General features: G+C 36.4%; 1 protein-coding gene and 2 long non-coding RNA genes across 11 annotated transcripts; 2 read left to right on the forward strand and 1 right to left on the reverse strand.

The window, feature by feature from the left end:
* Positions 1–937: 937 nt before the first annotated feature.
* LOC109208943 lies at positions 938–2,623 on the forward strand. The gene is made up of 3 exons (XR_002065284.1): positions 938–1,194; positions 1,360–1,473; positions 2,523–2,623. It is a non-coding gene; the product is annotated as an uncharacterized LOC109208943 (long non-coding RNA).
* Positions 2,624–2,938: 315 nt separating this feature from the next.
* On the forward strand, positions 2,939–4,915 carry LOC109208942. Its single transcript, XM_019372098.1, has 4 exons — positions 2,939–3,005; positions 3,135–3,347; positions 3,941–4,273; positions 4,715–4,915. The coding sequence occupies exons 1-3, from the start codon at positions 2,967–2,969 to the stop codon at positions 4,061–4,063; spliced, it is 375 nt and encodes a 124-aa protein (XP_019227643.1). The 5' UTR covers positions 2,939–2,966; the 3' UTR covers positions 4,064–4,273; positions 4,715–4,915.
* A 2,499-nt stretch (positions 4,916–7,414) lies between these two features.
* On the reverse strand, positions 7,415–20,182 carry LOC109208937. 9 transcript variants are annotated; one of them, XR_002065281.1, is made up of 10 exons: positions 19,551–20,182; positions 13,473–16,660; positions 12,182–12,284; positions 11,985–12,028; positions 11,710–11,791; positions 11,103–11,144; positions 9,998–10,082; positions 9,323–9,451; positions 8,495–8,543; positions 7,415–7,858 (listed from the first exon to the last, which is right to left on the reverse strand). It is a non-coding gene; the product is annotated as an uncharacterized LOC109208937 (long non-coding RNA). The 9 variants fall into 9 exon arrangements; XR_002065280.1 differs by having other exon boundaries at positions 12,105–12,284; XR_002065278.1 differs by having other exon boundaries at positions 11,748–11,791; positions 12,177–12,284; positions 19,551–20,181.
* Positions 20,183–24,289: the final 4,107 nt, after the last annotated feature.

Genomic DNA, 24,289 nt, shown 5'->3' on the forward strand with positions numbered 1-24,289 from the left:
AAATAGTCAGCTTAGTATTTTTTTTTTTTTATAAATAAAGTTACACCATAGGTGGCGCATTCCTTTCATTCATCCAAAAATCAGTTACAACAAAGAGATGGATCAACTATCCTAGTTTACCTCCTTATGTGAACTTTCTCTATAAAAAGGTTACAAAAACTTACAAAACCTACTAAGTATTAGCAACAGGTAACTTAACAAAAATAGGACATCCTTTCATAAAAACAGTTTTTCCTATGCTTATGTGTTAGAGAGGCCATTTGCATCAAATCCAACATGTATGTCTTAAAGAGGCCATACCGGTCGGCATCCCGAACAGGTGCCGGTTGTGTCCGTACCATTTTATCTTTTATCATCATGACTGATTTGATGTAGACAACCACATTACTCAATTAGTATACTTAGTTGATTTCGTATACTACATTTTTGCATTTATTTTCTTTGATGTTTTTTACTACGTATTGGCTTACAGGACTCTAACTTCACCTTCCATTCAGATGTATTTTGATTATTGCTTTTCATGGGGGGTTTTGTTGTGCGATTTTCAATAATCTGGTTGTTCCTTCTCAAACATATTATTCTGATATCCTGATATATTTGTTGTATCTACTCGTCCCTCCAAGCCCTTTGCTTGCTTATACGATATTGAAGGAGTGAGTTGACACTACAAAAAATCAGCCTAATTGCGGGGGTTTAATAGCAGGGGTTAGTTACAACACCCGCAAATTTCGTTAAATAGTAGGGGTTTACTTAACCGACACAATATAAGAAAATAGCGGCGGCTCAAAACCTACACCATCTGCAAAAAAAATTGGGCGCTAACATTTCCCACACTTTTTTTTTGCTTTGCTCATTATTTTTTGACTGAAACAAAATACAAATATTGAGAGATTAACTCAAATATATCAAAACCTAAAAAGCTCCGCCAGCTCTCAGCTCTCACTAACATATTTCAACAACTCAAGGGAATGGTCTCAATTTTGAGAGATTATCTCAAATTTCATGCTTCTTTCTACTTTAATTTTCTTAAAATCGAAAGTTTTGTGTGAATTTCTCATTTTGTTTGTAAGATTTGTACTCAATCCTCATTTCCCCCTTTTTTCCTTCGATTTTCCTCACTTTTTCCCTATACAGTGGCATAAGCATCTCTATCACTCACTCTGGCATCGCAATCGACAGGTATCTTCAATTACAGTAAGTTCTTCTGCCCTATTTTTGGTTTTGTGTAATGTTATTTCTACAAAATGGGTCTTTCATCTTCCCCATTATTGGGTTTGTATAATCTGTAATTTTGGTGTGTTTTTCAATTGCATGTGTCTTTAATTTTGTTTTTGCTGGTCAAGCACTTGTTAATTTTAGGACCGCAATACGAAGTTCAGACGGTGTTCTTACGTATTGGAGACCAGAAGATGATGATCCATGTGGCTGGAAGGGCGTGAAGTGTGACCTGAAGTCCAAGAGAGTTGTATCCTTGTAAGTATCTGCTGAAATATTGTTGCAATCACCTATAGTTGTGGTGATGTTGTCTTGGCTCTAGCTATTGGGCAAATTAAATATTTTGGAAACAAATGTGTTTACAAAATGATCTACATTGGTAGGATATCACGTGCTATTAACTCCATTAGTTCTTTATCTCTGTTAATTTTGACTGATATAGGGGTTCTGTCTCGCTATAGGATTTTTGTTATCTTGTAGAACTGATGTTCTTGTTCCGAAAATGAATATAGCGTTGAATTTAAGATTTTGTTTTTCTTTATCTTGTTTTTTTACTGCACTTTTGGGTAGGTATCTTGCTTTTGCACGGGGCTAATGATTTAACAACTATTTGATTGCTATACTTGTCCAATGCTGCCCTCATTATCTTCACGTCAATATTCTTTTGAACATTTCCACAATGCCAATTTTAAATAATTTTTACTTATACACATTGCTAAAGTTGAATATTTTAAGTAGTCAATTCTTTCCCAAGGCTTCTAACTCTGTTTGAACTGCGTACATCTATTGAAGTTGCAAATACTTGTGGAAAAGCTAAAGGATATTTTGTAACTCCATATGCTGTTTTCCTTTACATCATATCAATTAATTCTTTTCAAATCAATGATGGACCATACAAGAATCCTAGTAGTTTCCCTTTAAAAGAACACCAACTGTCTTGAAGTTGGAAACTATCTGCTAGTAGTTATGTTACTCATTTGCTCATTGATTGCTTTTCTAGCTTTATTAGTATAAAAAAATTATAAATAACTAGAGCAACAACAAAGAAAATTAAGATTTTTTTATAGCTTGTGAAGGTACTTTCTCTCCTGTGCGGGAATGTGTGTTGCAGCTTGCAAGGTTAAATGAGCAATCATGAAATGGAGTAGTTGTATTAGAATGCTATCATTTGTGATGTCGAAATTTGAAATGGCCAACATGTGGTTTGAGATATATCCTCTATATGGCTACTAGATATTTGAGAAGTGAATGATAGCTTTTTGTGGATCTGCTTTGCCTGCTTATTAAATTTATTCTTTATGCTGCAGGATTCATTATTGAATTGCAGACATGCCAAGGTTCAAGAGTTTGCAGAAAAAGCAAAATTCAGATCAGGAGTCATCAAAGCAAGCTCCAACAATTCAGACCGCATCTAGAAAGCGTTCTGGGAGCCATTGGACTGTAGAAGCAATAGGTAAATACTTTTGGCTATTAGTATATATTCAGCAGTCCTTTCTAACCCATTGTTCATCTCTTTCCCGGCTTCATCTGATCTCTTTTCTTATACAGATTCAGAAAAAAATGTCAAAAAGCTCAAAGTGAAAGTCAAAGAAGTGCTAAATTTAATGTGTGAAGAACGTATTATGGTTGATTTTGATTACCTGGATGAACCATTTGGAGATGCACGCGGCCTACTTTCAGGCTTTTGTGGAGTTTTAGCGTGTGACTGCACTTTGTATCCAATCCACTGTGAGAAATGGTCGAGTTTACCAATGTCATACTTCAACAGCGTCTTCGATCAAATTATAAAGGTATAGGCTCTATATTCTTACAACTATATCACTGTTTTTTTTTGGAGAAGGACAAATATATCTCTATTTTTCCTTTGAACTTTATATTTGCATGTAATAGATATGCTAACCAATATTTTATTCTTGAAGCCCAAGTTCTTCTTTAAGACAACCGAGCCAGTTGCGCGACAACATGTTTATAAATCTATTGGAAAGAAATGGGCTGCAAATAAGCTTAACTTGTGGAGTGCATCTGAAGACCCACTTAAAAGTAGAGCTGAGATTATTGATAATGTGCCGGATGGAATTCCGCTGGATCAATGGATTTCTTTTGTTGATTATCAATATAAAGATTCAACAAAGGTACTTATGTAACTGCTTCTACTAGTCTTTGTAATTATATTATTATTTGTTCTTCTAATTGAGTTTCAAGTACATTTTAATAAGGAAATGCGTAAAAGAAAGGCTGAAAATAGATAAAAACAGACGATTCCACACACAGCTTCAAGACTCAACCACGTTCCACAAAAACACTAGTACAACATGTCCAAATGTCCCAATGATGTTGCAGCTATGTTATTAACTTTGTACAGTCAAAATGATGCTTACTAACAAATAGCAAATGATCATTTTATGTTGCCTTATTATTTAGGTGGAAAAATATAAAAGTATATTATTAATTTGTCATTATGTATTGGCTTTAGAGAAACATGAACTTTTTCTGTGAATAAAGAAGGTTGGAAATTGCCATTGCATTTTCTTTTTGTAAATTTCCATATTGTAGATGGCAAAGATCTCTTTCCACATGGATATAGAATCCATAAAGCTTTAGGACTATGGGGATAACAGAATCACTAAGAAGCTATATGCATGGTCTTTGTGTATGGATCTGTAAGGTATACTAGACAAATGCATTCATGGTGGTTTAATTGTGACAATTAATTTTGTATGTGTAGGAAAAAATTGAGTTAGCTTTGAGCCAAAGCACCATAGACGAATCTGAAATTTCGCCAAATGATGCCATTGGTAAGGTGCTAGGAAAAGAGCACTTTGGAAGGGTGAGGTTTTTGGGATTATGACCTGTCCCCAGTAGAGGTTTTAAACAAGTAAGACCTCGTTTTGGTGGTACAAGTGCTTCAAGTAGTGAAGGTTCATGTTCGTCCCAATGTCAACAGAACCATAATCAAATGATGAATGCGTTGAAGGCATATATGATAATGAAAGAAGGGACAATACCTGAACAGTTTGCGGGATTCTTTGCTTCTCCTTCGACAGTTTCTCCTACAACTGTAAGTAAAGTTCTTCAATTTTTTCTTAAATTTGTCTGTTTGCAAAGATAGAGTGACTTAGGTTAGTACTATTTTGTAGAGCCTAGAGTTACTGCAATGTCTGATTTGGGCATGATTTTTTAAAATTAGGAGCATAATGCAATATAAAATTAACCTTTTATTTGGTCATGTTTATTAATTGCTAGTGATTATTGGGTTTACTGACTTGTATACATTACCAATACTCTTTGACTTATCCAACAAAGTATATCTGCACAAACATTTCTTTTCTCAGTCCAATAAAGAAAAGAAAGACTTCAATGTTAATCTAAATTTGAGTTTAAAGTACAAAGGAAGCTTGAAGAGTTACACTTATTTACTTACAGTACTTAGTGAACCTAGAGTTCTTGCAATGTCTGATTCTTGCATGATTTTTATACTTTGCTTTTTCTTTTTATGCAGCCAAGTGATGCGGGCAGTGGACCCCTTTCGCCCTTGGACCCAAGAAGATCACGCGGTGATAGTAATTCTAGTGAGGACCGTTGATTTCATTGTAATTGTCTTATATAATTAATTGTGACAATATATTTGTGTGGTTGGAGCGGATGCTAGAATGTTGAAGTGAATGTTTTGTGTTCAAATTTAATTTTTGAGCCTAATGATGCTACTTAATGTTGATAATTTAGTTTTAAAGACAAATGATATTTTATGACAATATTTTATAGTTTTACGATATGTTATTGATTTCTCTTAACTTTAAAATGTTTTTTCTTTGCTTTGATTATGATTTACACCTTAATTAGTGAATTTTTCATTAATATATGAATTAAAATAATTCCATGAATTGTCGAGGTTATGACAGCCAGGAGCTTTAAATATAAGCTAATAAAAAAACTTTTAAAATTATTTTGCGGAGGTTTCAAACCGCCGCAATTCATAATTGAAAATTATTTTAAGAAGATTTAATTTTAGATTTGCAGGGGTCAACCGCCACAAATTAACCGCCACTACTTAGTTCTGGCGGTCCGCAAAAAATTGCCGCAAATTGATTGCGACGACTGTTATTGTGGGGGTTTTAACGACTGCCGCAACAACATATTGCCGGGGTTTACAACCGCCGCAAACCTTAAAAATTACCCCCGCAATTAAGCTGTTTTTTTATAGTGTGATATGGGCATATTGCCATCTTTAATAGTGCAGAGCTATGAGATGAAGAAGCTTATGGAATTTGTCATGGGATCGATGTGGTCTATTACTTTTCAGTTTAGCTTCAGATTCACTTCTACTGCTCAGATGGTCTCCTTATTATTTTGGGTGGCAGCTTGGATTGGTAATGTGGCGACGGTTCAGCCAGCCACCGATTTTGGAGTCCTAAACTTTTTGCTCGTTGATGCATCGTTGAGTTGTGCTATGACTATTTTCCAGCTACGTGTGTATACTTGGTTTGTGTTCGCAACGTGTTTCTTGCTCTACATTCTGCATTGGAAATTAGATGCACTAACTCTTAGATACGAACAACTATTTAGTACTTGATTTATTATCTACTTAAGAAAAAAAATCTGGTGAAAGTTGCGTGAAAGATTATACATAGATATTTAACACTTAATCCAATTAACATACATCCTCACCTCATTTAATCACCAATGCCTCCTCTTCTCTCCACCTTTGCGTTCCCTGTTTTAACAGTACAAGCTAATTAATGAAGATGATAGTGTAACCAGGGCGGCAATGGAATTAGTGGCATGAAGTAAAACCTTAATAAATGGTCTCAAATATATTTAATAAAACTAGCTTCTGCGTGCGATGTACGTGCATATCTCGTGCATCTTGTATGAATTGGTAAAAAAAATTAAAATCACACACACACACACACACACACACACATATATATATATATATATATATATATATATATATATATATATTACTAGTATGGTTAGGCCGGGCTTTGCCTGGGCCCAACGTGGACAATGTTGTACTTTTTTGTTATATATTATGTTACTTTGTCAACGTAAGGGTATCATTAAGGGTATCATTAAGTGTATAGGTTTTTTCATTTTAGGTCTTGATAGTAAATTTTTCTTTTTGAGAGTAACTCTTAGTACTAAAGGCAATTCACGTTAGTTGATCTCCAGTTACCAAGACATGAACTATGGACATACTTTTGGGTTCCTTTACAGTGGCAGGGTGCAATCAAATCTTCCCCTGAAAATCAGTCACCAAACTTCCAGCCGTAATTATAGTAAATAACAACAATTCTGAATAGACGTAATGGCTTCCTGGCCACTTAAATTTGTAGGGCTTTTGAAAGCCGATACACGAACTTTGGATTTTCCCATTTGAACATCGAACTCATGACTCCCTTAACTAATAAACACATCTGAGCCTTGAGCCTATGCGCGTGTATTTCACATACACAGACGTGTCCATCCAGTCAGAAAATGAGCAATGGAATTGTTACACATCAAGGGCGCGAAAACAAACCCCAACTGGTTGGGGTCCCCCCTCTTTTAATCAATAGACCGACCAAAATCAGCCATGAATTTCTATAAAATCCACCATTATTCACTTCTAACAAATTTCATAAAATCCATACCCCAATTACAAGTCAAAGAATCGATGAGGCACCTTCTCAAATTCCGTCTCGGCAAAAAAGAGCCGGCGAAGCTATGTCAAACAAGAAGATGAATGGTGAAATCCAAAAGAGAGAAGAAGTCGGACTGCGTACTTAAAAAACTTCATCCAAAATTCGTCAATTTTTTTATGGTCTTTCTCTTTTCTCTATCTGTCTTCCAGTTTGAGATGGATAGAAAAAGGAGAGAGGGAATTAATATAAGAAAAGAGGTTGACAGAAAAAATTTGATAAAATTTGTTGCTTTTCTTTGTTTTCACCACTGCCGCATGGGTTTGGAACAAACAGATGAAGAAGCAAGGAAAGATTGGAGTGGGGGAAGGAAAGATTGGAGTGGGAAAGAAAGGGGGAAAAAAAGGGGGGGAGTGATTTTCTTTCTTTTTTTTTTTAAATTTTTTTAATCAAAATTATTGTAATGACACGCTTAGTTTAGGTGATTTGCACACACTTTGTCCATATCACCTCTTTCACTGCCACATGTGCATGATCAACGGTATGTTTATTAGTTATCAAATATTCGAGCTTGAGTATTCAAATGGGAACTATGTAAGTTTATATATCGGCTTTGAAATCTCGTACAAGTTTAAGTGGTCACGAGGCCATTTCGCCATTCTAAATATATATGTAATTACAGTCACGTAGTCAGTCGAAAAAATAGTCTTTATCATTGAGAAATATATCTTCCTGAGTGGTCTACATATAACTAAGCATGTGACAAAGATTGAATTCCGTCAACTTCAACACTTAGAAGGTGACCAGCATTCTCCAAACAATCCTCGCTCGCTGTAATTTCAGTTGAAGGTGAAGTGTCCTCAGATCCTCGACAATGGCAATATGAGAGATGGGTTCTATTTCTGAACTATCCATTACCAGACTGACTGTCATTTGACACTACTCGCATTGCGAAAAATCTTGACTCCAGATTAAGCTGTAAATCTCATCACGGGGGCCATTGTCCCTACAGACCATTAAAACTGCAAAACAGTAAAATAACTGAGAAAACCAGGAATCTGAAGCCTACTTAAAAATGCAATGTGTTTAGGTTCGCCTGTTCAGAAACAGCAGCTAATCGAATAATGCTTACACCACCAACGACATTCTGTAATGTGCAGGATGTTATGATGGATGCTAAAGTAGCATCCAGTGAAATGCATCATGAGCATTTTTGCAAGATGATCTTTTTGCCTAATTTACTTTGTTATCATTGAAATAAGCTTTACCCCCTTACCAAACGACTCTAAGCCATGCGGAGAAGAAATGTCAAAGTAGATTAATTAGATAAACTAATATAGAATGTAAATGATAAATGGTCAATGTATTAGAGTAAAGGTTGACCAGAGCTTCACCATGTTATTTTAAAACTGACATAGTGGGGAACAAAATTGCACCATCACTTTAAAATGACATCTCACTTGTGTGAGTATATCTCCAAGACACATAATGAGCAATAACAAGTCATTTTGAGATACAAAAAATCGAATGAAAGGATTAGCCCATCTAAACTTAGCCCACCCAAGTTATTTAGAAAGGACAGAAGAAGTTTGTGTATCAAGAATATCTGCTTCAAATGATTAGACAATGCCAAATGATTACATGGATTAAAAACACACCTTTATAATCCTCAAGATTGAAAATAGAAGCAAACTCCTCATTTCGAGCCTGCAAAAGGAATACCACGCTGTTAGAGACCATTCAAGGAGATACAGCTTGAATAATGAAGTCCACCGAAAGTAGATTGTTCTTTCCCGTTCCGACAGAGGGATTCCTTTCTCTACATTTGCACAAAGAAACCTCAACATAAAGTATTTCTCGTTCAAAGGAGAAAAATACTAGGTTAAGCATGCCTTTTATAGCATAATCTGTGCATTACAACTCTACAACAACAACAATGGAGACCGTTCCGTGCATTATAACTCTAAAATATCCAAAACAAGAATAGATATACTACAAATTTAACTGCAATTAAGGAAATAACAATTTTTGTATAATCTTCTTTACCCACCCACCCCCCGAACTTCCAAACGATCTCTTTAGCACTTTCTAGCTACAAAACAAGTTCAAAGGTCAGATTAACTAACTTGTGTAACTCAGAGAAACTTGGAAGGCAAAGACAAGCCATAAGTTATGTATCTCAATTAGGGATCCCACAGACATCATAATAAATTTGAGCAAATTCATTTTCTCTAACACAAAGAACCGAAATTCCAATTAAGCTATCAGTGTTTCTCACCCTAAACATTTTATCTTTTCCTTCTAACTCAGATCCCTCTCTTCTGTACTGATGAACCTCAACTTTAATTGATTCATCCATGAATTCCTTAAGAAATTAATACTTAACGAGTTTGTGTAGGCAAACAGAATTTCACATCTTGGAATGGAACTTAATTACAATTCAAATGAAAAACTCTTAATCTTTTAGCAAGAGATATAAGATGTACCTTCTTTCGAATATTAGGATCTCTAAACTGCAGCGACCTTTCAACTTCAGGTGTGATTAAGCAGAACAAATGTTCCCCAAGGCACAAAGTGCAAGTCCAACAATATATTGGTTGGTGTGATTAAGATCTCTATTAAAAGTTAAGATATCAAAGAAAATCATAATTTCATCTTCCAGACGAACTGAGCAGCATCAATTTTTTCTCTTCTATAATTTTTTTTTTCTCTTTTTTGGGGGATAATCAACTGGCATCATCTTACGAATTTTAGGTGTTTTCTGAAAAAGAAACAAAAGAGAGATTTGAAAACCCTCAGGGGTTGGCCTGGTGGCAATAGACTTGAGCCTTGGGGTTTGCTCCCTTTCAAGGTCTCAAGTTCGAAACCCACTGGGTGCAAACAATTTCTGAGGGCCATCGGACTGGGTAAAACCTGAATTAACCGTGGTGCACTTGCGGGAAACTCCTTGCCGAAGGCCTGTGCACCCCCGGGATTAGTCGGGGCTCTTAGAGACTCGGACACCCGGTGCAAATCAAAAAAAAAATAAAAAAAAACCTCTTTTCCCGAAATTCTTTCTTTAAACATTTTAATTTGGTCCAATTATTCAAGTGCCTTCTAATAATGTAGAATAATAAATTAAAGAGAGACCACTATAAAAGCAGTAAGTTTGAAATGGATACTGTTTTATAGAATTTGTAACCAACATGAGAACTTCTTGCCTTTCATCAAGCAGCAACATTAGACCAAGATATCCTATTCGTTTCTCTGGAAATCCCGGAGATGCGATTAACTTCAAGCATTCCATTTGACCAAAATGTGTTGGATAAACAAGCATGTGAATGAACATGAGTTTTGCAAGATTACGATGTCTATAGTCTGGATCATTTTCACTGATTGAAGCTCTAATAGCAAGACCATTATTGTACAAAATTACCTCTGTAACTACGTGAAATTTGACAAGATGATCTTGGTTGGTGCATCGGGTTATCTAAAGAAGATTACCTGCCACTTAGAACTTCAAATGGTATAGACACACTCTTCCTCCATCAATGATAAAGGAAAATGCCACAAAGGGCCTGAATTTCTATCTTAAATTTAGTAGTTTAAGGAGTCCTGTCTAACCAGGTGTTGCTAAATATCTTCTTTGCATTTCAAAAAAGTTAACATTTGAGAAGCTAATAGTTGGTCTAAAAACCAAAAACAGGTCCCCCATTTCTTGCTAAATATAACTTCACACCCATAAATAGAATAGAATATTAGTGGTTCCTCCATTAACTTATGTCTAGGATGGGCCAAAGAATGCTCCATACAGAGTTTACCAAACAGGTTCTCACATATCCAATGGACAGATATGTTTTCTTCCATGGAAAGATCCAAAAGAGAATTCCAACACTGAAGCAGGTTTATGATATTGACTTCAAGCAAAAAATCAAATGTTCACTTTTCCAACAGGTCAAGAAATAAAGCAGCAGAAGAAACTGACTGTAAAAAAGATGCATAATATGTCTCTTTGTTATCAGGTAATCATTTCAAATACCAAAAACCTTCTGTTTGAGCGCCACAACACTAAGTAGAAAATACTCGCAAAAAACTGCCAGAGAACCAACCAGTCAAAATCGTGATGTACCCTTCAGTAAGCAAAGTCTCCAACTGGAGTGGTGTAAAAAGATTTCAAGAACTTGGACATCTACATTAGCACTCATTGTACTTTTTTATTTTATTTTTGTAAGCACACTATGTGCACTTTATTATGCTAAGAAAAAATAATAGGAGTACCAAAAGTACCTAGTCTTTCATATGGAGGCCGTTGTGCTATAATGTGTATAACTGCAACAAAGAAATGGACACAACGAAAGAATTAGATAAAATTACCAAGTATAGACAATATCCTCAAATAAGGGTAACAATGAAACTCGAAAGGTTTATAAAGTCAGTAAGTCATCCATCTGGTAAATAGGTTTCTCATAGTGCTTAAACACGGGTCGCATTGTGACAACAATCATACTACGTGGACATCTGAAGCTCCCAAAAATGACCCAAACAAACCAAAAAACAGATAGATAACCTATGATGTTTGTAGAACTTTGGAATAGAATAACCAGATTCACAAAAGAGGAGAAATAGAGAGAAGATGTTTGGTTATTCCCATGTCCGGGACAAGAATAATTTCAAATGGATGAACAGTTGATCACAGAAGTTTAATTGTGGATTAACAAACATTTGATATCCACTTTAAAGTATAGATAACAGCAGAAGCGTAAAGGTGTTGGAAATGTAGATCTCTTTTTGCAAAAGTATCAGCAGTTATTAGCTTGGATAAAAGTTCCTCTCAAGTGATCAACTTCTATGTGAATAGTACAGAAGATATTGAGCTAAGTATAAAAATATTTACATGCTAAATACAGTGTAACCTGGGTATAGAATGGCTACATGAGTAGAAGAGCCTTGCTGCACAAGCTGTTGAAGCAGTTTGCCTGGTGCGTTGAAGCATGTGACATTCAGCATGTTTAGAATTAAACAGACAACAAAATGTTAAAAAAAGTATACAGCAAAAATGTGGTATAAAGTATAACAGGGGAAGAGAGGAAGGAAACAAAAAAGAAAAGGAAGACGAAATGCAGAAATTGTTCTTATTTAGTCCAAAAGACACCAGTTAAGGGGTATAACCTTTTTGAAGAAATTTAATCAGGCATTATGCAGCGGCCCTGCCCCTGTTCACATTTGAAGTATCACAAATCATTATCTGAATATTGAATTGAAAATAACAGACACTGGTATGATACTGACAACTGGTGAATACAGGGTCCCATAAGAAAAGTAGGACCTAAAGATCGTATGGCATCCTCCATGACACCCTACCTCACCCCAAATCAGATATGCGTACAGATGATTCTGAATTATCAACCAAACTCCCTCTGAGTATAGGTGACTTCCAAAATCTGGTATCATCTAAATTTCTCGTTGAATCTGCTTGAAAATTCAGATGGTAAGGGCAAAGTAGAAGAAAGACCAGACCACCAATCTTGGCTAAACTATTATCAGAAAAAGCGAGTAGGAATAAGAACTACAAATTTAGGCCCTTTTCAATTGGAGTTACCACTCTTAACCACGGAACAACTAAAATCAACCACACTATTATCACAGAAAGAGAGTAGCAATTAGAAATACAAATTTAGGCTTCTATGGTACTAAGATAAGACTTACATACAACTGAATGGTCACATTTGAATTGTTAAGCGACGACATAACGGAATGAACCCATAAATGCAGCCTATCTTTCTGTAGAATAGGCAGAGATCGCCCTTTTCTTAAATCAAATAAGCGGAACTTTGCGCAAAGTAATTATGTAAAGCATATAGATTTGCCAAATAAAAAATTAGGTAAAGCATATCAAAACAGTAACACATAAATTGCAGCAATACCTAACTTGTGATTACCAAAAAAATCATCCCTGGTACACTTATTTTTTCTGGCCACCACCTAGCTGGCTCAGCTAAAATTTTCTCTCCAACGTCATGGTTAGATTCAATTCCGTGATCCATTTTATGTGTTAGATTGAATATTGAAAAGTGAAAAATGTTTTGTATGTTTAGAGGACTGCTTCTTCAATTGTCTAGACAAAAACTCAATCAAAAAAACACCATAGCGATTGCAAAATCGATTAACGGACATGGAGACCTCCAAATGATTACATAATCACACGGTTTTTCTAATTTACCAATTGCATACTAAAGCCATTCAAACAAAGAGAAAAAGAAAAAGTATAGCAACACAACTATAATACGCCTTTTTACCCAAAATATAATAAGAGAATAAAAGAAATTAGGGCTTTTAGCATAAGGATGAATTTTAGAGCGTAAGGGTAAGAAATCAAGAGGAACAAAATCAGAGAGAAAGAAATAGACTTCACCGGAGAAAAGAGATGGAGAGAAGCAAGTTCGCCTAACAAAGTTGCGCCTACTTTTCTCTTTCAATTTCTCGATGTGGCAAAAAAACATGCAGATGAAAAATGTTTAAGAATAAAATCTGTCAAGCATTTTGATGCAATGAATACTTAAAACACACCGATACCAAATTGACAAAATGAATTTTTTAAGAGAATACTTAGGCATGTTCACAGGAGAAAAGAGATACTTAATAAAACTCAAAACTTACCAGGTATGAAGTTTCTCAAATTTTAAGAGAGACGTGTGCACTATTTAGCTCTCCATGCTCCATTTTAAGAAAAAGTTTAGCAATGGAAGTCCCAGTATCAAATGCACTTGACCAACTTCGGAAAAACATGAAGGAATCTAAGAGCGAACAGCTTTCAGAAGCAAATTCAAAAGCTAGCCGGATAGTTTCCTGGGTTGCACGTATACTATTATGGAAATCTTTAAGTGAACCACTTCGTGAAAAGGACCACAAAAAAATAAGTATAGAAATACGACGAAGACTTAATTGGAGATGCAGCTAGATTATAGGTATATTTTTTGCTGCATTCCTCTCAAATTAAGAGTGGGAGTGGCTTACGAAGATATGTACATTTGTAATGGTGGGAGGATTGCTATATTCTGGATGGGCTTCCCATTTAATGAACGCAAGGAACTATCAAGGAGCTCCCTTCGTTATGTCTTTAAGATAGTTAAAGCGGCAATATCAAAGAGGCATCTCTAATCATCAGTTGTTCAAGAATGACACTACCAATACATAGATTCTTCCTCGCATTACATTCCTCAGATACATTATAATGTAATACGTACCTAAACTTAACTCCCCACTGACTAGTTGGTACAGATACAGTAGTACGTCCTTAATTTTTGTATAACCATATGATATCCGACATGCACTGACTCAAACGTATGTGAATCATCCATCTTATAACATATTATTTTTTTTGCGTAGATGGTTAGACAAGCAAGCCATATTGGAGGCGTCGCCCCCTTCACGTTTAGCATCAACCGAGCAAGAAAACGTGGTGGGCAGACGACTTTTTGAGGTAGCAAAAGTGAGAGAAGTGAAACACTTGTTAAACATGCTCCTATTGTGGTCAACATTTCTTGTTTACAGTCTTGTAGGTGCTACAGGGAGAACCTTCTTTTTTGAACAAGCTAAATATATGGATGACTGTCTCGGAAATTGCTCACTAATAATTTTTGTCATTGCCATGACATTCACACGTTCAACTGTATTCAGGATATGTCCGCTCCACCACAATAAAAGCCATGTGTGGCGTCTTTTGATCAACAGAGTTAGCCTTAAGAATGTTCTGTTCCGTAATATGTTGTGTAACTGCTTGGAGAGTTTAAGATCATAAGCTTCATCATGTGGGATATCCCCATTACTATTTTCTGGCTAACTCCTCAATTCATCTTGAATGAGGTATGGACGGATTGGCTGCCACAAGACTCCAAGATTTCTTTGAATCTCAGGTTTCTAAGTCAATGAATCAGTATGGACCACAATTAAACGAACTCGTCTAAGCCATTGGACTATTCTTGAATGTCATATGCATCTTCAGTTTCAGATCCTTGTTTAAAGAAGACGTAAATAAGGGTTGTTTAGACAAGTATTATGCAATATTAATAGTTCATACCTCCCTCAATTTTTGCTTAAGCTGTTTGTTTATCAAGAACTAGTATGATAATCATGAGCCTCATGATACCGAAGTGTTGGAGGACATTGCTCAAGAATTATGGGAGGACATATTAAAGAAGTGATGACAAATTAAAACAACACAAGCTAAACTTTTATACATTCTTAGCTAGCTCATATAAAAGTCTAGCTTGTGTTGTCCTAATTTCTCATCACTTCTTTAATATGTCCTCCTATAATCTTTGAGCAATGTCCTCAACACTTCGATATAATGAGGCTCATAATTATCATACTAGTTCCTGATCAGCAAACAGAATAAGCAAAAATTGAGAAAGGTAGGAACTATTAATATTACATAATACTTGTTTAAACGGCTCTTATCTACGTCTTTCTTAAACAATGATCTGAAAATGAAGATGCATATGACATTCAAGAATTGGCTAATGCATAAGACGAATTTTGTTTAATTATGGTCCATACTGATTCATTGACTCAGAAACTTGAGATTCAAAGAAATCTTGGAGTTCAATGGCATTCAATCCCTCCATAACCTCAAACAAGATGAATTGAGGAATTAGCCAGAAAATACAAATGGGGTGTATCCCCACATGATGAAGCTTGTGATATTCAACCCTCCAAGCAGTTACACAGCATATTACGGAACAGAACATTCTTAAGGCTAACTCTGTTGATCAAAAGACGCCACACATGACTTTAATTGTGGTGCAGCGGACATATCCTGAATACAGTTGAACGTGTGAATGTCATGGCAATGACAAAAATTATTAGTGAGCAATTTCCGAGACAGTCATCCATATATTTAGCTTGTTCAAAAAAGAAGGTTCTCCCTGTAGCACCTACAAGACTGTAAACAAGAAATGTTGACCACAATAGGAGCATGTTTAGCAAGTGTTTCACTTCCCTCACTTTTGCTACCTCAAAAAGTCGTCTGCCCACCACGTTTTCTTGCTCGGTTGATGCTGAACGTGAAGGGGGCGACACCTCCAATATGACTGCCTTGTCTAACCATCAGCACACGAAAAAATTATATGTTATAAGACGAATGATTCAAATACATTTGAGTCAATAGATGTCGGATATCATATGGTTATACAAAAATTAAAGATGTACTATTATATCTGTACCAACTAGTCAATGGGGAGTTAAGTTTAGGTACATATTACATTATAATGCACCTGAAGAATGTAATGCGAGGAAGAATCTAAGTGTCGGTAGTGTCATTCTTGAACAACTGGTGATTAGAGACTGGGTAATTCAGATGCATCTTTGATATTGCCACTTTAACAATCTCAAAGACATAACGAAAGGAGTTCCCTGATGGTTCCTTGCGTTCATAAAATGGGAAACCCAACAAGAATATAACAACCCCACCATTGCAAATGTACATATCTTTGTAAGGCACTCCACTCTTGAGTTGAGACGAATGCAGCCAAAAATACACTTATAATCCAGCTACATCTCCAGCTAAGTATTCGTTGTATTTCTATCCTTATTTTTTTGTGGTCCTCTTCACAATGTGGACCATTTAAAGATTTCCGTAATCGTATACGTGCAGCCCAGGAAACTATCTAGCTAGTTTTGGATTTGCTTATGAAAGGTGTTCGAGCTAAGATACCCCTATGTTATTCCTAAGTTTGTCAACAATAAATGCTTTCAAAGAAATATCTCCGCCAACTTTACCAAAAGCTAATAGCACCAGTGCCCAAAAATACTAAGCGTCGGGCCTCATACCATAACATACCCAGTCCCTGCTCAGAAAGAAAACAAATAATTTTACTAAAAAGACTACGTGGAATATAATGATACGATGAAGATGACGATGAGGATTAGGGGTGTGCATTATTTGGATAAAGGCAAAATCCGAACCGAAATCCAATCCGAATAAGTATTTAATTTGGATTTTTGAATAGATTGGATTTCGGATTTAGAACTTTAAATTTTGAACATTCAAAATACGAAAATCTTGTAATCTTATATTTAGCCCTACCCCACTACCCATCAAACATTAACGCATTACTCATATGCTCAATCATAAGTTCAATATATATTAATTATCAGATATTAGCCCTTATATCCAACACTAACTACCAAGTCCAATATGCTTGGACTTGTTAATTTCCAAGATGACTTAGGCCTCATTTGTTTGCACTTAATGGAGGTCTGAATCTTAATCATTTAGATCTTAATTATTAAGTGTATTTTTTTACTTCACAATCACTTTATAGGTTTTTATGATTAAGATCTATAACAAAGACTTAATTTCACTAAGACGCTATCATCCACATTCATTACTAACTACCGCCACTGCCTACCATTATAACCTACCACCACCACGATCACCATTCTCAACCATAGCCGCCACCGCTTACCACCACCCACCACCATTATCTTTAACCATAACCACACACTCACTCACCTCAACTACCACCACCAACGCAAAATCATTCTATATTTACCTATCCAAGTAAAGCATTTGGGAGATGTAAACCAAGATATATGACTAAAGAAGAACTTGATGCAGCTCATATTTATATTTTATTAAATTGCGTAGAAGTAGACCCATACATTGAGCAAGACTTCAAGCTTTTGTTTTCATTTATAGATTAGCAAAATCATCAAAAACACTTAATATATAATTTTCTTGGATGTGATTCAAAGGATTTTTATTGACTCCCTTCGTCAAAATTTCCCACCAATTATGGAGAAGTGGATAGGAAACTTGATAAAGATTCTGCATCATGGTTTAAAAGATGTGTACTTGTACAATATCCTCCCACTTATACTTACCTCACTTATGAGAAACTCTAATTATTTTTCTTTTATAGGCACGAGTCCACATAAATAATCAGTCCATCAAGGCCGATGCAGAAGGTCCGTGTCGAATAGCGCAACCATGGACTGGTTATATTGTCAACGACTTTAAATTTCACACTAGAAACCACAGTTCTTCTAGAGCATCTAACAACAGCGGTGCATGCATAAAAGGAACTAATTAGCATTGAATTAATAAATTCACTGACTTTCCAATATTTTGGATCATTCTTAATGATTTGTAAAATAATCAAATTTTGATCACAGTGCACCAAGACATTAGTATTAGAAAGAGAAATGTAGTGATCACTCAACCAACTGCATCAAGATTAACAGACTGCTAATTTGTATAATCCAATGTTTCATATTTTAGAGACAAATACCTCCCCATTGTCACACCTCCTTTTTTACTACACCCCGTAAGGGTATAATAAAGGGAGTTTTTCCAATTAAAGGATAATCGAAACGGGATTCTTTGTTTATTGAAAATTCAGATTCGCCACTTGGGAGATTTATGGTGTCCCAAATCACCGGTTCAAATCCCAAATCGAGGAAAAGGTTGACTTTGTATTACAGTCCGCGAACCAGAAATTCGGGTAAAGAATTCTGTTAACCCGAGTTCTGTGGTTCTAGCACGGTCGCTCAACTGTTATAATTAGCCTATAATTTAATTTTAATACATTTTAAACCTATGTGCAACTTTAACTTTTTAACCGCTTTTGTTTAATTAATTAAAAGAAGATTGCAACGTCATTTAAAATATGTTCTGAACCACGTCACATAAATGTACCCGCAGTCCATAACACATTTTATATTACGTTGAGATTTGGATTTGGGTTACATAAATGTGCACCCGAGTTTAGGAAGGTAAATTATTAAAATGACGCGCCTAAAGCAACTACGCGTTTTTAAGTTTGCGAGGGCCATCAAATTCCACTAGGTGGCACGCCTCGAATTCTAAGGATTAAATCAAAATTAATTTTTGTAACAACATAATTCCAAATTATTATTCCAAATTTCAGAATCATCTACACTCCATTTATATACATGTTTTTTGACCATTTCTCTATAATTTCCCATTCACTATCTCTCTTCAGCTTTTTACTCAAGTACTATGTGACTTTTGTTAAGTTACACCACAAAAATATAGTGATAGGTCACTAGATTTAACATTATAACTTCATGATATTGCAAATATTGCACACTATACAGAATGCTGGAGGATTACAAATTAAATATTAACATACATAGGAATTTTACACGAACGTTACATTAACTAACCACACAGGCACGCCCAATCTTACTACAGCATACACGATAGATATCGGCAACTGGGAAAAGGGGGAATCAACAATAAACCGATCACTTCGGCAAGCAAATTAAATTCTGCCTATCATGTAATCTCAGATGAGATAAATTGAATTTTCCAACACCAATTCTGTAAAAAGAACGACAGATTGGAGGCAGAAGTCCAAACATTGGGTCCTAGAACATGGATAGCGTTCAACAGTGCAGAAAGTTCTCATATTTGAAAATGGTGAGTTTGTTAGTTTCAGTATTTCTCATTGCTTCAGCATTACGTTACGACTTAGATCTGATTCAAATCCGATTTGATTTGGTTGCGTAACTGATCAGCTTCAATATTTCAAGAATAATCTCAACAAAACCCAAACCAACTTTAATATTAACACCAGTATCTCAAGGTTCTAACACAAGAAAACAACACCTCATTATAACCATATAATTCAAAATCATCCCAAATTAGCTCTTCCAATGCTGAGATTTATAACACTAACAGCAAGTAAATAAAAGAAGGGAAGGACGGACCTCTACTGCTGCAAATTGTCAACGTATACAATGAAAGAAGAATTCCAAACATGCGAGACGGGCTACTGATGCGAGCCTCGAACCGGCGACGGGAACTCGAACCGGAATCAACCTTCACTCAGCTTCCGGCCTCAAATAATCTCATCTTTTAAAATTAGAACTCAAAGAAGAAGCTGAAAATGTTTATGTTCTATATTTTGAATTTGAATCCGAGATCACAATCAGACCAACAAAACTGAAGAAGACGAAGAAATCAAAAGCTAAACTCAGGGCCTCGTTTTTTTCTAGTTCTGTCCAAAAATTGGCCTGAATCTTCCGCCCAGATTTTCGTCCATGCTTGCCGTGATCTTGGGGTGGAAGATGGCTGGAGACCAAAGTTCAAAAGACTGAAGGTCTCTTTTGTTTTGTGCTCTCTCCAAGAAAATCAAAAGGGGGTGGTCGTGTATTTTGTGATTCTGCGGCTGATCAGATGTATAGCTTGGGTCTGTTATTTTTTATTAAGAAGAGGACATGGAATTTTGCTTCTTTCTCTGAAGAGGGAGATCCAAACGATGGGGGGTGGGATTTTTGCACTGTTGCGGCTGATCCGTTCTTCTTTTTCTATATCAGGCGTTATCTTTTTGTGTATATAGCTCCTAGGTTTTCTTTTATTGGGTAGGGGAATGGGCTTGGTTTGTGCGACAATTGGGTAAAAGAATCATATTTGGGCCATTATTTTTACTTTTTGGAGTGGCCCAATATCAAAAAACAGTCTTTTCTTTTGTTTTCTTTCTTTTCTTTAATTAATTAAAATCCTAAATCAATCTATCTTTACAAAAATTAAAATTCTTTATTTATTTTTTAACATTAAAAAAACTAATTAACTTAAAACTAAAGAAAAATGCTAATTTTAAAGACTAAAAGATAAATATGTAAAAATGAAATTTTTTAGGATTTTTCTATTATTTAAAAATGCATGAAATGCAAATAAACAAAGAAAAATTCCTAAAATTAATAAACATTACTTTTGGTCTATTTTTTAGGAGTTATTTTCATGTAGGGCAAAAATCACATGCTCACAGCTGCCCCTTTTTGCTCGGAAACCCGAAGGATTTTCGTGCAAAGATAAAGTGAGTGGATACGAGCGATTTTTGCCCGTTTGAATACTCCGTGGGAAGCATTTTTTGAAAGATTTGACCGAACCTTGCTTCCGAGGTTGCCTACATATCCTTGGCTGTAAAGGAATCAGGTCAGTGTAGTTCAGAAGTGAATGAGACGATGGAGTATGCCGAGGTGAAGAGCCGGTCGAGGTTCCGTTCCGCCGAGGTTCCGGTCCGCGGTCCTGTTATTACATCCAAATCAAAAGAAATGAAAAGACTAGCTAAGCCTGTCAACTATGAGTTACAAGATTCCTATCTATAAGTCTTCTGAAGCTTGATCTCGAGTCTTGAATGGTTCTTCATGCAGACTTTGAATTTGAACCTTGACGCTTGCTAGTTGCAGGTGCTAATTCATTATTCCTCAGCTTTTCGGACCAAACCCGGACACCACACCATGCTTGTGACTTCAGTCATGTCTTAAGCAGCCCACATCTTCCATCAACTTCTGCATTTGGATTAACTTCTTGCCCTTCTCCTTTTTTCTTTATTGTGACTAACTTCTATTGATCACCTCAGACTGTTGACTCGCATTTTTGCCATGAGCTTCTTTTGTTGCTGACTTGAATTGTAATCTGAGATGCTTTCTCTTTCTCCAAGTGGACGCCTGACTGCTGAACTTGAACTGTACTTTGAGATGTGGACGCCTGATTGCTGAATTTGAACTGTATTTTGAGATGCTTTCCCTTTCTCCAGGTGGACGCCTGACTGCTGAACTTGAACTGTATTCCCGTGCTCTCCGGGTGGGCTCCTGACTGCTGAACTTGAATTGTATTCCCGTGCTCTCCAGGTGGGCTTCTGACTGCTGAACTTGAATTGTATTCCCGTGCTCTCCAGGTGCGCGACTGACTGCTGAACTTGAATTGTATTGACGTGCTCTCCAGGTAGGCGCCTGATTGCTGAACTTGAATTGTATTCCCTTGCTCTCCAGGTGGGCGCCTGATTGCTGAACTTGAATTGTATTCCCGTGCTCTCCAGGTGGGCGCCTGATTGCTGAACTTGAACTGTATTCTCGTGCTCTCTAGGTGGGCGCCTGATTGCTGAACTTGAATTGCTTCTCCCAGTTGTCCAAGTGAGTACCTGATTTCAACAAAATAGACAAAACAAAGAAATTTTCTGCCCCAGTTTGGTAGCTGGGCACATATGTGAGTGTCAAACTAAATCATGTTACCAAATATTCTAAGAATTTGAAAGCTAGATCCCATTATCCGGGGGGGTCCCGACAACTCTTAGTTAAATGACAGTTTAAAAGTTGAATTATGTTTTATAAAGGTATGACTTCCACTAAATATGGTTATCTAAGAAGGTCTTAAAACTACTCCCCATTATCTAGGAGGGTCCTGAAAATCAAAAGTCAAGTTTTATCTTAAGAGTGACAATTCTTTACGGCTGAATTATACTACCCTACAACAGAACTTACGCTAAATTTTGCTATCGAATGGAAATTTTAAAGCTAGGTCCCATTATTCAGGAGGGTCCTGACAACTCTTAATTAAACGATAATTTTTAATCTAAGTTATATCTTCTAAAGGTATTATTTCTACTACATCTTGTTATCTAACAGCAATCTTAAAGCTAGGTCCCATTATTCAGGAGGGTCCTGAAAATTCCTAATTGAATCCTATCTCCAACATGCAAACTTTAAAACCATCTTATATTCCTTGGGGTACATTTACACTAGATTTTACTACTCATGACTATTTTAAATTTTAAACTAGGTCCCATTTTTCAGGAGGGTCCTGAAAATTTACGGTGAAACCTGTTTGGTGCCTGCCTTTCCTTACGGAGGATTTCTCTGAAACAAACAAAATTTTCTGCCCCAGTTTGCACTAGGAAGATTTGTGAGTTGTTAGCAATATTGTAAACCACTTAAACTACTGATGCAATGATGAGAGTAAACTAAAGACTAGATTAGGATGTGCGTCTCCTACGAGTAAAACCAAAAAACTTTGACTAGCAAATGTGTCTGCTAAAATAAAACCTGAATGAACCAAACTAGGAAGTGTATCTCCTAGGGGTGAATTTAAATGACCAAGACTAGGAAGTGCGTCTCCTAGAGGTGAAAACTTCAGTTACTAAAACTAGGAAGTGCGTCTCTTATGAATGAACTCTCAATTTAGGAAGTGCGTCTCCTAAAAGAATAACTTGAAAGACCTTGATTAGGAAGTGTGTCTCCTACAGGTAAAACTTCAATGAACCAGACTAGGAAGTGCGTCTCCTAGGGCCGAACCTAAATGACTCAAACTAGGAAGTGCGTCTCCTAGGGGTAAATTTAAATGACCAAGACTAGGAAGTGTGTCACGACCCGGATTTTTCCACCCTCGGGGGTCGTGATGGCGCCTACTAATAGGAGCTAGGCAAGCCAACTTAACTAACATTTTGGTTAAACACACGTTCCTTTTCAACAATTAACAGCATTAAATAAAGGCGACGTAATTAAAATCGTAAGCGGAAGACTTAAGTTTAGATAGCTGAATAAAATACAGAAATTTCCAACATATATCTCTACCCCGGGACTGGAGTCACATACTCACGAACATCTAAGAAGTACTAAATACAAAGTCTAAAAGAAATATAATCTGTTTATCTCGGGTACAATGAGATAACAGTCAAATGTAAGGATAGAAGGGAGACGCCGGGCCTGCGGACGCCTGCAAGCTACCTCGGGTCTCTCTGGACTGAAGGTCTGCCCCCGCGCTAATGCTGCTGCTGCTGCTCAATACCTGGACCTGTGCAAAAATGCACAGAGTGTAGCATCAGCACAACCGATCCCATGTGCTGATAAATGTCTAGCCTAACCCCGGCGAAGTAGTGACGAGGCTAGACTGGACACCACATTAACCTGTGCAGATATAAATATACAGCGGAAATCGAATATACAATGCAACTAACAATATGGGAGGGGAAACATGCTGTGGGGAGATAACAGTATTAACAGTAAATCCAAAGTAACAATCTAAGGCAACTTATAATTGACAGCGAACAAGAAACTAATACCAATAATAAACTCATTTGCATCAATAACTGTTGCGGCGCGCAACCCGACCCTATATATTTCAACACTGTTGCGGCGTGCAACCCGGTCCACAAATATCATTATTGCGGCGTGCAACCCGATCCATATCATTTACTAATGTTGCGGCGCGCAACCCGATCCTCAAATAGCATTTAGCATTGTTGCGGCGTGCAACCCGATCCTCAAATATCATTTAGCATTGTTGCGGCGTGCAACCCGATCTATATTATTTACCTCTCAACCTCACCCAAGCAACAATCACAGATAAAGGGCAAGGGAGTAAACAAGTATTTGGAAGGAAATCCCAACAAGGGTACACAAACAACCAATAACAACCCTACAAGGGGTAAATCATTACTCTTCTCTTTCTTTCATTTTCATATCCTAGTTCACATTATCACTCGAGCCAAAGCTCCAAGAGTTTCTTATCTCATATACTCTCATAAGTTTGTATTTCAACCCGAGCCAATGCTCCACGAAGTTCCACGATCACAATTACCTTCACCAGGCCTTTACAACACATAGAAGCCATCAATTAAACATGGAAGGCATGACATTAACCAAATTATCCACAAGTAAGGACTCAC

This window comes from Nicotiana attenuata, unplaced genomic scaffold, assembly GCF_001879085.1.
Source record: "Nicotiana attenuata strain UT unplaced genomic scaffold, NIATTr2, whole genome shotgun sequence".
NCBI lineage: Eukaryota > Viridiplantae > Streptophyta > Magnoliopsida > Solanales > Solanaceae > Nicotiana > Nicotiana attenuata.